The sequence below is a fragment of the Capricornis sumatraensis genome, chromosome 16 (assembly GCF_032405125.1).
Source record: "Capricornis sumatraensis isolate serow.1 chromosome 16, serow.2, whole genome shotgun sequence".
Lineage (NCBI taxonomy): Eukaryota > Metazoa > Chordata > Mammalia > Artiodactyla > Bovidae > Capricornis > Capricornis sumatraensis.
The window spans coordinates 46,837,468-46,854,558 of NC_091084.1; the positions used below are offsets into that span (position 1 = coordinate 46,837,468).

At 42.9% G+C, this 17,091-nt stretch overlaps 1 protein-coding gene and 1 non-coding gene across 2 annotated transcripts in view; one reads left to right on the forward strand and one right to left on the reverse strand.

Moving 5' to 3' along the window:
• Nucleotides 1-19: 19 nt before the first annotated feature.
• The window catches only part of CYB5R2 (cytochrome b5 reductase 2), a 33,751-nt gene continuing 16,679 nt past the window's right edge, over nt 20-17,091 (forward strand). Inside the window, exons 1-3 of the mRNA XM_068987988.1 lie at nt 20-23; nt 9,917-9,969; nt 10,492-10,572. Of these exons, the coding sequence (XP_068844089.1) occupies nt 20-23; nt 9,917-9,969; nt 10,492-10,572 (138 nt within the window). The remainder of the gene's footprint in view (nt 24-9,916; nt 9,970-10,491; nt 10,573-17,091) is intronic.
• LOC138093330 (U6 spliceosomal RNA) lies at nt 9,776-9,882 on the reverse strand. Its single transcript, XR_011146063.1, has one exon. It is a non-coding gene; the product is annotated as a U6 spliceosomal RNA (small nuclear RNA).

Consider the following 17,091-nt stretch of genomic DNA (forward strand, 5'->3'; position numbering starts at 1 on the left):
GCAACCTTTAGAGCTCGGCATGGGTACAGTCAACTCTTTATTCACTGAATCTGTGAACCCTGAACCACTGCTCCTGGGGTAATGCGGAGAAGGTAGGTTCTTATCAGCCTCTGGTTTTATTTGTATTTCTGTTTCAGGTCACCTTATTTAATATACATTGCTGATTCATTAACACTGAACTCACTCACAGCCAATACCAATGTAACTTGTGCCTGAACAAAGCTTATCTGTCACATGTATTTTCTCTGCAAGGCACGACCCAGCCTTTTTGCACTTAGCAACTCTAGATGGCACTGGAACACTATGTTTTGGGCCATTTCAACCACCCAAAAAAGCACAAAAATGCAGAGACACATACTAGCGACTATCACAGAGTGAAGCAAGTCAGAAAGAGAAAAACAAATATCATATATTAATGCATAAAAGGGGACTCTAGAGAATGGTACAGATAATCTTATTTGCAGTGCAGAAATAGCGACATAGACGGAGAAAACAAATGTATGAATACCAAGAGGGAAAGGGGGATTGGGTGGGATGAATTGGGAGATTGGGATTGACATATACACACCACTGATACTATGTATAAACTAGATAACTAGTTGAGAGCCTACTGTGTAGCACAGGGAACTCTACTCAATGTTCTGTGATGACCTAAACGGAAAGGAAATCCAAAAAAGAAGAAATATATATGTGTTCAGTTCAGTTCAGTCGCTCAGTCGTGTCTGACTCTTTGTGACCCCATGAACTGCAGCACGCCAGGCCTCCTTGTCCATCACCAACTCCTGGAGTTTATACTCAAACTCATGTCCATTGAGTCGGTGATGCCATCCAGCCATCTCATCCTCTGTCATCCCTTTCTCCTCCTGACTTCAATCTTTCCCAGCATCAGGGTCTTTTCCAATGAGTCAGCTCTTCACATCAGGTGGCCAAAGTATTGGAATTTCACCTTCAACATCAGTCCTTCCAATGCATATTCAGGACTGATCTCCTTTAGGATGGTCTGGTTGGATCTCCTTGCTGTCCAAGAGACTCTCAAGAGTCTTCTCCAACACCACAGTTCAAAAGCATCAATTCTTCGGTGCTCAGCTTTCTTCATAGTCCAACTCTCACATATATGTGTATGTATATGTATTATAGATATAGATAGCTGATTCACTTTGCTGTACAGCAGAAACGAGTACAACATTGTAAAGCAACTATAATGCAATAAAAGTTCACTTAAAAAGAACTAAAACATTTTTAAAAAGAAAATAATTAAGGTGATAAAAAACAGCATGCCTGAAAATGAAAAAATAAAAGTACGAAAATACAAAAAGCAAGACAAAACAGAAAGTGGTGCTAGCAGACCCATGAAAGGACACTTGTTTACAGTGTGAGAGCTGAAACAAGACAAGAGTGTGGCTGAGACCTCAGCCAGGACACGTGCTTCAAGTAACTCAAAATTTTCATGCTCTGCACATGTCCATGAATGACTGTGAAAATACCAGGAGGACTGGCTTTGAATTAACAAATCAATGTTAGCAAGTAGGTGAATTTGAAAGTTCGGAATCCACAAAGAATGAAGATCAGCTGTATGTCTGCATGTTGGCCTTTCCTAACTAGATGTGTGACCTAAGAGTCCTCTAAGATTCATCGTCCTCAGTCTTATTATGGGAGAGTAATAAATGCACGGTAAGAATGTAGTAAGGACTGAATCAGACAAGATATGGTTGGCCAGGAGCCAGGGTGTGTGACACACGAGGGAGGCTCAGAGACATGAAGCATTGTCACCAGCCCCTGGTCCCTGGACACCAGAAGATTCAGCTTCCTTCCAAGCTCTCTCACCCATGAGCACTCTGTCAAAATCCTAGAAAGCTAGTTACTGGCTTCTCAAGATGTTCATTCTTTTCAAGTGATAAAGAGCTGCTTATGGCAAACCCAGGTTATAGTTAAAACACTCCACTTTCCAGTTCAAATACCCATAAAATCCAACTGACAGGATGCCCCAGAATCCTAACAATAATAATTTTCTGATAAATCCTAAACGCTGACCTTGTTTGCATGATCTGAGCAATTGTATTATGCTTATACCCAGATTTTAACATCTCTGGATTAGAGAATGAATCCGTGTTTCTGGAGGCATGAAATGTACCACCTGAAGAATCCAGTGATTCTGGTAAGCTGTTTTGGAGAACGTGACCATGAGAAGCACATGCAGTGTATTAGCCCAGGGTTCAACCAAGAACCCTCAAAAGACACTATTGGAATTCTCATGTCCAGTATCTAAGGACACGTTTTGTGACCTTATTTGGAGACAGTGTATTTACAGAGGCAATCAAGTTAAAATGATATCATTAGTATGGGCCCTAATCCATGGATGTCCTTATGAAAGGGAAAATTTGGAGAGAGAGACATGCGCATACAGAGAAAACCACATGGACATGAAGGCAGAGACTGGAGTGGTGGGTCTGTTATGAACCAAAGGATGCTGAAGATGGCCAGCAAAATACCAGAAGCTAGAGGAGAGGCCTGGAGCAGGCTGTCCATCATCATCATCTTCATCCTCAGAAGGACTCAACCTTCCCAGCACCTTCATCTCAGACCTCTAAGCTCCAGAACTGTGATGCAATAAACTTTTGTCTAAGTCACCCTGTCTGTGATATTTTGTTATGGTAGATCTAGCAAGCTAAGTCGCCAGGAACTGGCTTACAGGATTTGGGGGCTGACTAAGCAAGTCTATTTATAAGGCAGGCAGGCAGGAAGGGAAGATCACAGGACTCTGGAATTTCACAGATGTGGGCTGAGGCCATTCTCCACAAGCTCTCTTCTTTTCTCTTCTGGGAAGCCTTCTGTGTTAAGGCCTTTCCAACTAATGATGTCAGGCCCACTCAGACAATCCAAGACTGTCTTCCTCACCTAAAGTCAACTGATTAGGGACTTTAATTACATCTGCAAAATCCCTTCATAGCAACATCTAGACTCATGTTTTATTGAATAACTGGAGGCTGTAGCCTGGCCAAGTTGCCATATCAAAAAAGTCATCACATAGAGCTGGATGGGATGAGGTCACTGTCCCTTTGCTCAAAGCAGCACTGAAATACTTTCAGTCACAGAATCAAATTCCCAGTTCAAGTGATTCATGCAGTAGGGTTGGGTAAATAGTTTACCAGATCTGATCTGACTTACAAGATCCATCCGCTGCAAAGAGAGTGAGTGAACTGCTATGTCTGTATGCAGGCAAGCACTGAGAAGCTGGGCTTTCTCTTTTCCTTGTTTCCTCTGTAACATCACTGACATCCACGTGTGACATCCAACTTCCTGTGGGAAACGTGATGAGGGGGCAGTAGAGGCTGAGGGTAAGGGAACTTTCAGATTGCCATTTTGATATTTCGTCAAAAGAAAAATCACCTGATTTTTAAAATCTCTTAAATTTTATAAATTATCTGACACATGGAGCACAGAAAAACAGAGTGTGCTGGGTGAGTATTCCTTTTAATGAGGAAGTATAGAAGCAGTCTGAATTTTCTGGGGGTTTTTTTTTGGCTTCTTGGACGGCATGAGTCATAGAAACCCCGGGTGGATCCTCTTTGCGATGTGTCTGCAGTGGTTCCTGCTCTTGGCCACCAGGGGGAGATATAGTCAACAAAGTCTTAGCCTGAACTACACCGGTTATCTGCCAAGGAGTCTCATTACTACTCTCGGCTAGATTTTATTCATCAGTTTATTCCCAGTGCCTATCACAATGCCCAGGACACAGGAAATGCCAAATAAATATTTGATGACTGAAAGTAAATAATCCACAAATAGCTCCAGTAAGGGAGGCTTTCCTGGTTCCCTCTCACTGAACTCCCACCTACTTTGCGGGGTTTCTTCCCTTATACAAATACACAAAAACTTACAGAGGATAAGATAAAGAGTTTACATGTGTCCTGTTTTAAATAGCACACCCAAACTGGATTGCATAAGTCATCCAATAAGCTATTTTGTCTTTCACTTTTATTTTGAAAATTTTCAGATCTACACAACAGATGGAAGAATAATGCATGAACTCCTGTATATATTCCTCAACTGTTGACACCCTGTCAGGTTGTCTTGATACGGTGCCCTGATTTGGTGTCCTCTTTGGATGAATCTCTGTACCAGAGCCCAGGGCGTGGGGGAGATGGGTACAAAGAACTACATAGGTACTAACCTAGATATCTTAAAGGGATTTATATCCTAATAATGAAAGTTACATGTACAGAGAGAGAGTGCGTATGTGCTCACTCATATCCTACTCTTTGCAACCCCATGGACTGTAGTCCACCAGGCTCCTCTGTCCATGGAATTTTCCAGCAAGCACAGTGGAGTGGGTTGCCATTTCCTACGCCACGGAATACAGTAGACTTATGTAAAACTAAAAGCATTCAAAACTAATAGATAGTGTTAGATGTCAGGATAGCAGTTATGCTTTGGAGGCATAGTGACTGGACTGTACTCCTGAAGTATCTTTAGAGATTCTAATAGTCTAAATCTTGATCTGGGTTCCAGTTGTACTTCTTAGAAATTCATTTAAAGTGTTTTATTATTTGAGTATATTTCTGTATAGATGTTACTTTAATAAAGTTGACAAAGTGAAAGAAAGTGAAGTTGCTGAGTCGTGTCTGACTCTTTGCGACCCCATGGACTGTAGCCTACCCAGCTCCTCCATCTATGGGATTTTCCAGGCAAGAGTATTGGAGTGGGATGCCATAAAGTTGACAACAAATGGGGAAATGTGCACCAAAAACCACAATACAAGAAAATCCTGAATACCAGAAAGTACAAGTAATAACTTCTGAGGTGATTAGGACACTGCTGTTTCACTAGGGCTGTTTGACAAAGAAAAATAGGATGTCAACTTTATTCCATACACTGTGCAGAACCCTTGGATGGTTGTAGTCAGGGGAGTGATGTAATCAAAGCAAGCCCTCTTCGATGGTTCATTTGGGAGTGAAAGGACAGGGAAAGATTAACCCCAGGGAGAGTAGTCCAGGTAAGCAATGCTGAAGATCCAAGCCCAAAGACAAAAGATGGATTCAAGATATATTGTGAATATAGGATCTAAAGTGTTTGGAGACTTGATACGTGGTACCAAAAAAAAAAGTCAAGAGTGAGCTTGATATTTTATTCTTGGGTAAAACATCATTTCTAGTTATATATGTTATATATATGTGTGTGTGTGTTTGTATATATATATATATATATATATATAATTTCTAGAATTCAATAAGCATTTCTCATTATTTCCAGGTATCATTAGAGTTGCTCAGACCTGGACTTGATGGTGAGGAGGTTTCATGGGTAGCTAAGTTGTATCTCGTTGGCCCCCTTCCAGGTGGGCTTTGCAGCGCCACTCTCTCTCCCCCTTTCCAGGTCCCTTCCCAGCCAGACTGTGGGAGGCAGGAGGCCATGGTCAGTTCTTGGCCATAGCAGGTCAGTGTGCAGATTGCCACCAAGCGTTGCTGGGAAGACCAGCACCCTTGCTCGCTGCTTCACCAATACGTAAGTACACCTGGAGAATGGAGCATGGTGGAAGCTGGTGGTTTAACTTGATTGATCATTAATTTTTCAGCTACCATCTCTGTCATCCACTAGGGTCTTCTGCTGCTTCCCCATTTACCACCATCACAGGCAATCTGCTTCCCCAGCAGAACTTGAGTTCCCAAGTGCTTGGGAAATTTCTGCCCCTTCACACTATTTCACACTAAAATATGCTTCTAGTATATTTTAATTAAACAGGAGGCTGGTTGTTGGACAGAGATATATTTTATTATATCTCTCTTCCTAAGATCTTTAAGTCAGAAATGAATATTGAATTTTGTGAAATATTTTTAGCATCTAATGTAATGCCTGATTCTCTCCTTTGACTTATGAGTACATTAAATCTATGTTAATAGATTTCCTAAGGGCTTCCCTTGTGGCTCTGATGGTAAAGAGCTGGCCTGCAAAGCAGGAGACTTAGGTTTGATCCCTGGATTGGGACGTTCTCCTGGAGAATGAAATGGCAATCCACTCCAGTATTCTTGCCTGGAGAATCCCATGGACAGAGAAGCCTGGCAGACTTAATGTTCCTACAGTTCTGAATCCCACTTGGACATGATACATTCATCTTTCAATGTACTGCTGGGCTCTGTTACTAATGTTTCATTCAGATTTTTGCATCAACATTCGTCATTGAAATTGACTTACAGTGGAGGTTCTCAAAATGTGGTCTGGAGACCGATGGGGATCTCCAAGATCCTTTTAGGGGGTCTGCAAGGTCAAAATGATTTTCATAGTAATTGCTGTTCAGTTGCTAAGTTGTGTCCAACTCTTTGCCACCCTATGAACTGCAGCATGCCAGGCTTCCCTGTAATTCACTATCTCCTGGAGTTTGCTCAAACTTATGTCCATTGAGTGGGTAATGCCATCCAACCATCTCATCCTCTGTCACCTTCTTCTCCAGCCCTCAATGTTTCCCAGCATTCCCTGGGGGCTCAGATGGTAAATAACCTGCCTGCAGTGCAGGAGACCTGTGTTCAATCCCTGGGCTGGGAAGATTCCCTGGAGAAGGGGATGGCTACCCACTCCAGTATTTTGCCTGGAGAATTCCATGGACAGAGAAGCCTGGCAGGCTACAGTCCGTGGCTGCACAAATAATCAGACATGACTGAGGGACTAACACTTTCATAGTAATACTAACACATATTATCCTCTTTCACTCCCACTCTCTCAGGAATGTATCATAGAGTTTTCCAGAGACTATATAATGTGTGATATCTCAACAGACTGCATGTAAAAAGCAGACGGGAAGTTCCATCTATCTTCTGTTTAGCCAGACATTAAACAGTTTTGAAGAAATGGGAAACAATGCCAGTTTAATGTAATTTTTTTTTATTTTAGAAGATTTGGTTATTTGAATACATTTTGTTAATACCTAATAGTTCTCCAAGCCAGACTTCAGCAATACGTGAACCATGAACTCCCTGATGTTCAAGCTGGTTTTAGAAAAGGCAGAGGAACCAGAAATCAAATTGCCAACATCCTCTGGGTCATGGAAAAAGCAAGAGAGTTCCAGAAAAACATCTATTTCTGCTTTATTGACTATGCCAAAGCCTTTGACTGTGTGGATCACAATCAACTGTGGAAAATTCTGAAAGAGATGGGAATACCAGACCACCTGACCTGCCTCTTGAGAAACCTATATGCAGGTCAGGAAGCAACAGTCAGAACTGGACATGGAACAACAGACTGGTTCCAAATAAGAAAAGGAGTCCGTCAAGGCTGTATATTGTCACCCTGCTTATTTAACTTCTATGCAGAGTACATCATGAGAAACGCTGGACTGGAAGAAACACAAGCTGGAATCAAGATTGCTGGGAGAAATATCAATAACCTCAGATATGCAGACGACACCACCCTTATGGCAGAAAGTGAAGAGGAGCTAAAAAGCCTCTTGATGAAAGTGAAAGAGGAGAGGGAAAAAGTTGGCTTAAAGCTCAACATTCAGAAAATGAAGATCATGGCATCTGGTCCCATCACTTCATGGGAAATAGATGGGGAAACAGTGGAAACAGTGTCAGACTTTATATTTTTGGGCTCCCAAATCACTGCAGATGGTGATTGCAGCTGTGAAATTAAAAGATGCTTACTCCTTGGAAGAAAAGTTATGACCAACCTAGATAGCATATTCAAGAGCAGAGACATTACTTTGCCGACTAAGGTCCGCCTAGTCAAGGCTATGGTTTTTCCTGTGGTCATGTATGGATGTGAGAGTTGGACTGTGAAGAAGGCTGAGAGCCGAAGAATTGATGCTTTTGAACTGTGGTGTTGGAGAAGACTCTTGAGGGTCCCTTGGACTGCAAGGAGATCCAACCAGTCCATTCTGAAGGAGATCAACCCTGGGATTTCTTTGGAAGGAATGATGCTAAAGCTGAAACTCCAGTACTTTGGCCACCTCATGCAAAGAGTTGACTCATTGGAAAAGACTCTGATGCTGGGAGAGATTGGGGGCAGGAGGAGAAGGGGATGACAGAGGATGAGATGGCTGGATGGCATCACGGACTCGATGGACATGAGTCTGAGTGAACTCCGGGAGATGGTGATGGACAGGGAGGCCTGGCGTGCTGCGATTCATGGGGTCACAAAGAATCGGACACGACTGAGCGACTGAACTGAACTGAATAGTTCTACTGTGGTTATCTTAAAAATGCATAATCTAAACAATTTCTGCTTTAATTTCTAGTGTGTTAACTATTGCTAAATATTACTTCCATAAACAAAAGCTCTTTAGAATTTTCAGTGATATTTTTCAAAGTGTAAAGGTGACTTGAGAGCAAAAGTTTTGAGAACCACTGGCTATGGTTTTCTATTATCTGCCTTTGTCAGACTTTGGTATCACCATTCTTCGTGAAAAGAACTGGAGAACACTCCTTTAATTTAACTGAGTTATAATTGACATGTAACATATTAGTTTCAGGTGTACAATATAATGGTTTGATATTTGTATTTCTGCAAAATGATCTCTGCAGTAAGTGTAGTCAATTTCTACCACCCCGCATAGTTACAATTATTTTTCCTTGTGATGAAAACTTTTAAGATCTATTCTTTTAGCAACTTTCTGTTAGAGCTTTCCTTCTAGCTCTATGCTTTGCATAAACTTACAACTGGGGAGAATAATAAATAATGATGTCACGTGATTAAATATACTAGCCATCTACTCCTTGAAGATGTTAACAATAACTTTCTGTTTCTTTCCTGATTGCTAGTTTTTAGGTTTAAAATTTTCACCTTCACTCAATTTTGATCATTTATCAGCTCCTAATAACAGCCATAACACTCATATTTTCCTACTAATTGCTCTGTGTTATACAAAATATTTCCCCATAATACCTTGTGATATTTTCTACTTTCCCAATTTTGGATATTTTCAAAATCTTTTTTAAAAAATTACACTAGCCTAGTATCTTGTCATTTTATAGAAATTTTATTTTTATTTCAGAAAACTGTTAGTTTGGTAATGAACCTATTTCCTCTGGCTGCACCCTCTTGAGTCTCTTCAGCTAACCCAGACAGGCAGGCTAACCAGGGCCTTGAGACCGTGGCTCTGAGTTATTTCCTGCAGATGATGAACATGCATAGCTATAACCGTCAGAATGAAGCTGCAAGTCTTGATTATGCTCCTGTTAGAGCTCTTAACTCATCAGGTGATGTCAAACAGACTGCTTCATGTTCCTGAGCCCTAGGATGATCTATATACTTAGAAAAGAGAGCAGCCTCTAGAGCCTCGCTGGGCTTCTGGAAGGACTGGCTGCTGCCTTTATTGCAGTGGTCAAGATGGTAGCCTTGCTTTCCCTCCGATTCTAGGGCTCCCTGGAGAGCCACCTCCTAACCTCAGATTTTCTTAATAGGTATATATTTATTTTGCTGTGCTGGGTCTTAATTGTGGCACATGAACTCAGTTGTGGCACATGAGATCTAGTTCCTTGACCAGGGAGTAACCCGGGCCCCCTGCATTGGGAGCATGGTTTCTGAGCCACTGAACCACCAGGGAAGTCCCCTCACCCCATATTTTCTTAATGAGGCCATATCTGTGATTTTTTATTATTATTTTAATTGAAGGATAATTACTTTACAATATTGTGATGGTGTTTGCCTTACATCAGCATGAGTCAGCCACGGGTATACTTGTGCCCCCCCATTCTGAACCCCCTCCCACCTCCCTCTCCACCCTATCCCTCTGGCTTTGGGTGCCCTGCTTCATGTATCCAACTTGCACTGGTCATCTATTTTACACAAAGATATGGAACGCTTCACACATTTGTGTGTCAGCCTTGCACAGAAGCAGTGCTGATCTTCTCTGTTTCGTTCCAGTTTTAGTATATATGCTGCCAAAGCAAGCACTGTATCTGTGATTTCTTTTCTTCTCACTTTCTAGTTACCTGGGTGGTGAAAGCAAGCATCCGTGACGTGGCCAACGGCTCCCATCAGGTAAGAGACCTCGGCGCCTCCCTTCTCTCCAGCCTGCCTGGCCACCAGCATCACCGTGACTGCCGCAGCCCCACAGACCTTGGGCTTCTCCCAGCATTGACCAGAGGTTGCTCGTTCATAGATGTTTCTGGCCCAGAGTACCGGATTTGGACGGAGTGTCCCTTCTCTTTACAAAAAGAGAAACAGGATTTAAGAGCCAGTTCCAGGTTTGTCGGTTGTGTCTAGCTTCACAGTCGAGGCCTCCTCCTCTCCTGGGAACCCTCTACTGCCCACAGGCCACTTTCCCTTGTTTCCCGCCCCGCAAGACTGCAGAACAAGCTAGTCATTTAGGGATCCCTCCCTGGAGCCCTTGTCTGCCTAGAGCCGTGCGGGCACTTACAAGGGGCAGTCTGACAGCATCCCACATGGTGACCAGCTACCCTCACTTCATGCTGTTTCCCCTTCAGGGGGAGTTCAAGCACTCAGGCTCCATGAGCCTCCCTTCTTCCATGGGCTTATTTAACCCTCCTTCTGTCTTATTAGAAAAGGTCCGTCACCTACCTCGCAAGCTACTCTGCCTCCTGCAGCACCCCTGCGGACTACAACTTGGCACCACCGCAGCCGGTAGCCTCGCTTCACTTGCATCACCACCTTCTTCCAGCCCGAGTGCCTGTGAGAGGCGACGGGTAGCTGCCTCCAGCGTGGGGCACAGCCACAGGATGGGGGCCCCATCCACGTCTGCAATCGGCCTCACACGAGCTTCCCGGGAACCTTCCATCACCACAGCCCTTCACAGTCTTCTGACTTGCACACCTGCTCTCAGCGTCTCTCACACTGCCCCTGACGTGTGGACAGGTGAGGACCCTTACCCTGTGTTCACGAAAAGAAACTGAGGCTCATAAAGCTGAGGTGACAGAGTCAGACAACTGCAGAGACAGAGCCTGCACTAGACTCAACTTAAGCCCAGCCATCCTTGCACAGCCCCGCTTTGGGGCTAATTCCACGCTGCTCTGGTGCCGTGCCGCCCTTCCCAGCCCACAGCTGATCCCTGTTCATATAATAGTTGACATTTATTCCTTACTCTGGGCCAAACCCTTTATGTGCATAGAATCCTCTCAGTAAACCTGAGAAACTGGTACTATTCTTAACCCTAATTTTACATATGAAGAAACTGAAGCTCAGTGATCAATTTCTTTGCTCCAGTAAGTGGCCTAATAGGGATTCCAAGCCAGGACTGTCTGAAATCAGAACTTGGTGCTCCTAACCACTATACTATACTGCCTCTGCATGTACTCTTGGCCCAAAAAAGAAATATAGCAGAAGCAGATGTGGGGAGGCTGTGAGGGGTACAGGTGAGTTAAGGTTGATACTTGTGGGATGTCCGGCTACAGATGTACAGGGACTGTGAAAACAGCCACGGGTGATGTGATTCGAGAGGTGGCAGGTATGGGTGAGGGTGAGGGTCGCAGCCTTGGAAAAGGCCATTTTCAGAAGAAAAGGAGCAAAGGGAGAGAGGAGAAGCTGAGGAGAGGCTGAAGGAGTGAGCAGAAGGGGAGGGGGAGAAGCAGGACAGAGCATGGAAGCTAGGGAGAGAGCTTAGTTTTCAAAAAGAAGGATGGCCAATAATGTAAAATGCTGGACAAAATCTAGTCCTGTAAGAATGGGGAAAGAGGTCTTTTGATTTGGCCATTGGCAGCTTGTGGGTAATCTCAGTAAGTCAAGATTCCGTGGTGTGATGGCTCAAGAAGGAGAATAAACAGGAGCTGACCAAGAAGCCACAGAGAGATAGACTTCCCTCTCTGAAGAATGGTCTCCAAGCACAGTGGCTAGTCTCTGGGCTGCGGATGCTCCTGGCTTCAGGATTCATGGATGTAGACTAAAACACTAGCATGATCCTGATAGCCACTTATTTCTCAGCCTTAGTCTTTGAAGGCACTGTATTAAAATCATGTAGTCAGCCCTCTTTCTTATTCTCACAGCCATCACTTCTTATAAATGTTTCGGGTAATATAATTTTCTTTGACAGCTTGCCAAGAAACATCACACACCTTTTAATTCACACAGTAGAATCCTCTTTCCCTTTGTCTTTACAAATAAAATGCCCAAATATCCCCTTAAAAATATATTCTGCCATTTTTTTTTCTAGACATTAATTGACCTTAACAAAGAGATTTCTTGCCTTCAAGGTGGAGAGAAAGCCAACAAGTTACTGCAGCTCAGCATCGTCATCCTTGCCTCTGAAGCCGCCAGGTGTTTGTGCGTCCCTCTGTCCATGGATGCTGTGGACAGCGCTGTGGCTTCCCTTCTCGGGAGGCATGGATTCCTGCTGATACGCTCGCCACCCATCATCTCTCTCCTCTCTCACAATGCTCATGGGAGACTGGGGAGTTAGCAGCCTGTGGGAAAGATTCTAGTTGTCACCTGGTGGCTTGGTAAGGGGGCCTCTAGTGGAGCTGCTGGAACAATGGGAGGTTAGAATCTCCAGGATGCTCAGGGACCCTCTGTAGACAGTTTTAAGGAACTTCTTTTGAGAATGGAATAGTCCTTTATAAAAGCGCTTATTTTGGATTTTCAGAAGCATCCCACTCCAGAAAGGAAATAAAGAAAAGGATCTTCCTTTTATATTTTCAGGGTTCAGTTTCCTTTCTCCTTGCTTCCAGAATTAGATCACTACTGATTGCAGCATAGAGTAGGGCAGGCAACTCTATGGCTTCAAAAGATCTATTTCATCCTATTTGGACAGGTAGAATATAGTCAATAAATCATGCATTCATTATTCCTCCTCAGTTCTCACCACTTATTATTAACATATGTAAAATTTGTATGTTAATATTTGAGGTTTCCCAGGTGGCGCAGTGGTAAAAGAATCCACCTTCCAATGCAGGAGGTGCAAGAGATGCAGGTTCTATCCCTGGGTCAGCTTACTGGAGCTGGGAGCAGGGAGGGAGGGATGGGGAGTCATTGTTTAAAAATTATATAGTTTCAGTTTTGCAAGATGAAAAAAAAGTTATGGAGAAGGATGGTGTTATTGGTTGCACAATAATAATGTATTTAATACCACTGAACTACACACTTGAAATGGTTAAGATGGTAAGTTTTATGTTGTGTATTTTACTACATTTTTTTAACTGGACACCATGATGTTCTCAGAATTGACCCCTTAAAATGATTAAGTCTTTGTCATCTCCTCAGAGTTTTTATACCTGGATCATTCTCCCTCACTATAAATTCTTTCTCAGGAATCTCTTCAGCCCTAAGCAAATAGACGTCTGCTAATTCCATCCCATCCCTGTTCAAACATCCCTGGAAGAATCTGAAACCACTTGGACTCAAGCTGAAACCCATTCCTACATAAGAAAATTAACTGTGTCCTATAGATACTCCATACACCATAATTATTGGGGTTAATTTCTATGTTACACATAAGATTCTGGGCATAAGATCAAAAAGTAAGAAGAAAGAAGCAAGAAATAAGCTTTAATGCTTGTTGAAGCTTGATTTAAAACCCAATGAAAGAAATGTTTCTGTTTCAGGGAGGATGTCTGGCTCCTCAAATGAAGTCCTGGAGGTGTCCAATGAGTCCAGGTCCTCAGCCCTGTCAGACCGGAAACTCAACTGTGTCAAGATTTTCTGTGAGGAGGCTCGTGGAAACGAGTCCCAGGATCAGCGGAAGGATATATAAACACAAAGGTGGGTGTTTTAATGCAGGGCTGGGGCAGTTCACTTCTAGTGAATGGAATATGTGATATGGGATATGTACACCCACTCTTCCCAACTTCTGCTGCCAAACTTTTTTGAAGGACAACAGAGACCAGCCATCACCCTCAGGGGCAGCCCTGTCACCCTTCCAGGAAGCAGAACGCTCTGATGCCAGGCAGGGTAGTAAACACCGGGGCTGAGCCCTGCTCTCTGACTTCCCTTCTCTCAGGCCCCGTGAATACCCGTCTCATGTTAACAGTCTGTCTTCAGGATAGACTGTAATGCGATGACTCAGAGCATATATTTCTTAACCATAGGTGCTACTCACAGTATACTGCACCCTAAACAATGTGATCAGATTCAGGTATTCCCTAATACCCACAATCATCTATGTATAAACAATGTCCTGGATTGTAATGAGAGTAGCCCAGTGCCTGCATATAGCAGACATTCAATGATGGTTAACAAAGTGCCACCTGTTACAGAAAGCTGCTGCTACTGCTGCTAAATCGCTTCAGTTGTGTCCAACTCTGTGCGACCCCACAGATGGCAGCCCACCAGGCTCCCCTGTCCCTGGGATTCTCCAGGCAAGAACACTGGACTGGGTTGCCATTTCCTTCTCCAGTGCATGAAAGTGAATTTGCTCAGTTGTGTCCAACTCCTAGCGACCCCATGGACTGCAGCCTACCAGGTTCCTCTATCCATGGGATTTTCCAGGCAAGCTAGTCTCACTCATTATGTGTCAATTCAGGTCATCCTTGGGAGTTCTAGGGCCACATGAATTTGCCCCTGTAGACAATCAACTCACATAGTAGGCATTCTAGTTTTCTTCGAATAATATTTGCTTTGAACAATATACATTAACAAATGTGGAACAGGGAAGATTTGAACTACTGTTACACGACTGTATTGTTCTCAGGTGTTTGCATCCTGAAAACCCATTCCAACAAGACTGTGGTTCCAAATTGTTTTGAATGAAATCAGATTGACTTGAAACAAGATTATGAACATGACAATGTGGCTGAAATCATGTTTTCTCAAAAATAAGTATTTTGAACCACTGCTGTTTATCAATAACTTTAATATACTCTGGAGTATTTTATATATCTTTTCACATCTTGAAAAAGTTTTGGTCTTTTTTTCCCTAACTTAAGGGGTGGAGGAGGCTGACTTGCTTTTATGCCACTAATTCCTGCCCAGCTCATAATTTAAATATCCAGAATAAGAACTCTAACATGATGTATTGCAAGGGGCTAGTAGGGCTTTTCTTTTTGATGGGATACGGGTGCTCTTTAGGCTCTTCTTAGATTTCTCTCTTCATTTAATCAACAAACATTTGTAAGTGGCTCTATCTGCATCAGGTATCTAGTCACAAGGGATACTTCAGTGAGCAAAATGGACAGAAGTCTAGTGGAGATGGGGAGGCAGATAATAAAGAAGTAAAAACTATATAGCAGTTGGTAATAAATGATAGAGTGAAATAAATCAGGGATGAGCGATAGTGAATGCAAAATAGAAGGATGTTTGCAATTTAAAAAAAACCTATGGTCCAGGGAAAACTGATAAGGACACATCTGAGAAAAGATCTGAAGGTGGTAAGGGTGAAGGCTAGGTAGATATCTGGAGACTAAAGCATTCTAGCCACCGAGGATGGCAAGTGCTAAAGACCCGAGGTGGGAGCATGTCTGAGACATACCGAAACCCACCAGAAGGTCAGTAGCCAGGAGAGGCATGAACCCAGGGAGATCAGAGACGCTGGAGGGAAGGCAGCTTGTGTGGGACCTTATGGGCTAGCGGAAAGACACTGGGTTTTCCTCCAAGTGAAAAGAGATTGGGTTTTATAGTTTTACTCCAAGTGAAAAGACATCGAGTGGAGAAGCAGGGCCTCAACCCATTTAAACAAGTTCACTCTTGCTCCTATGTTGAAACTAGACCACTGGGAGAAGGCATGGGACAAAGCAAGGGACAAAGCAAGGAAATCAGTTGGGAGACTATTGCAATAACCAGGGTAAAAAACTGACATCTGAGTAGAAGCAGTGGACATGGTGAGAAGTAGACAGACATTGAACTAAGAGCCAACACGACTTCCAGAGAAATAGAATTAAGGTATAAACGGAGAAGTAAAAAATGACCCCAGTGGTTTTGGCCGGAGCAACTGGAAGTACAATGCTGCCATTTCCTGAAACGAGATGTTTTGAACAATGTACACTAACCAACATGGCAAAGAAAGCATCTAAACTATTTACATATGACTATTTTGTTCTCGGGTATTCTCCTCCTGAGATGACTTCCTTAGATGGCTATAAGGCACAGGATTCTGGGGGAGAATTGTGACTTTATATCTGATCACGTTAAGTCTGAATTGCCTATTGCCATTCAAGAGGAAATATCAAGTGGACAGCTGAATATATGAACATGGAGTTCAGGGGAAAAGATCCAGGCTGTGTATGTAGAATAAGCATATTGTTGATATTTAAACTGTCAAAGGACAAGATCGCCAAGGAAGCTGAGATTTGAGTTCTGGAGCACTTCAATTTACAGGGGGTAGAAATGAGAAGGAATTGATGGAGAACTGATCATTAGGTTTTGGACCACTGGCATATTGAAATCTCAACAATGGTGGCAAGAGTGAAAGCTTTTTTGGAGTAGACTCAAGAGAGAATTGGATAGACAGATTTGAAGATGACCTGTACAGGTAACTCCTTCAAGAAATTTTATTGTAACTGGAAACTCAGAAATGGAATAGCATCTCAATGTAGGTATGGAAGTCAAGAGAAGGTTTTATCACTTTTTAAAAAATTGATTTACTTATTTTTGGCTATGTTGGGTCTTCATTGATGCCTATGGGTTTTCTCTAGTTTCAGAGAGTGGGAGCTACTCTCTATTGAGGTGCACAGGGTTCTCATTGCATGGCTTCTCTTGTTGCTGAGCCCGGGCTCTAGGCAAGGGCTTCAGCAATTGCAGCATGTGAACACAGTAATTGTAGCTTGAGGGCTCTAGAGGTGTGTCCCCTGCATTGGCAGGTAGATTCTCAACCACTGGACCACCAATTTTTTTAACATGAGAAAAATTTCAGAACACATGTACTCTGCCAGGAATTGTCAAGCAGAGAGAAAGAACTGATACTGAAAGGAAAAGATGGAAGAATTGCTGGGGTAATGTTCCTTAGCAGATCAGAGGGGAAGAGAACTTAGATGGGAACATGGCAGGTGACACACGGTAACAGGAGGGAAGGCAGAGAAAAAAGATGCCTTTCTACACTTCTGTACCATCTGAGTTCTCTTCCGCAATGGAATAAACTTACACTTAATCAAACTGCAGGCTCTGAAAGATTGAAATCTCAGTACTAATGACCCAATTATAGTCCTTTCTCCTAAAGCATCATTTGACATTTCTGGGCTTCAGTTTGGCAGCTGAAAAAGGGAAGGTTTCTTTAAATTTGAA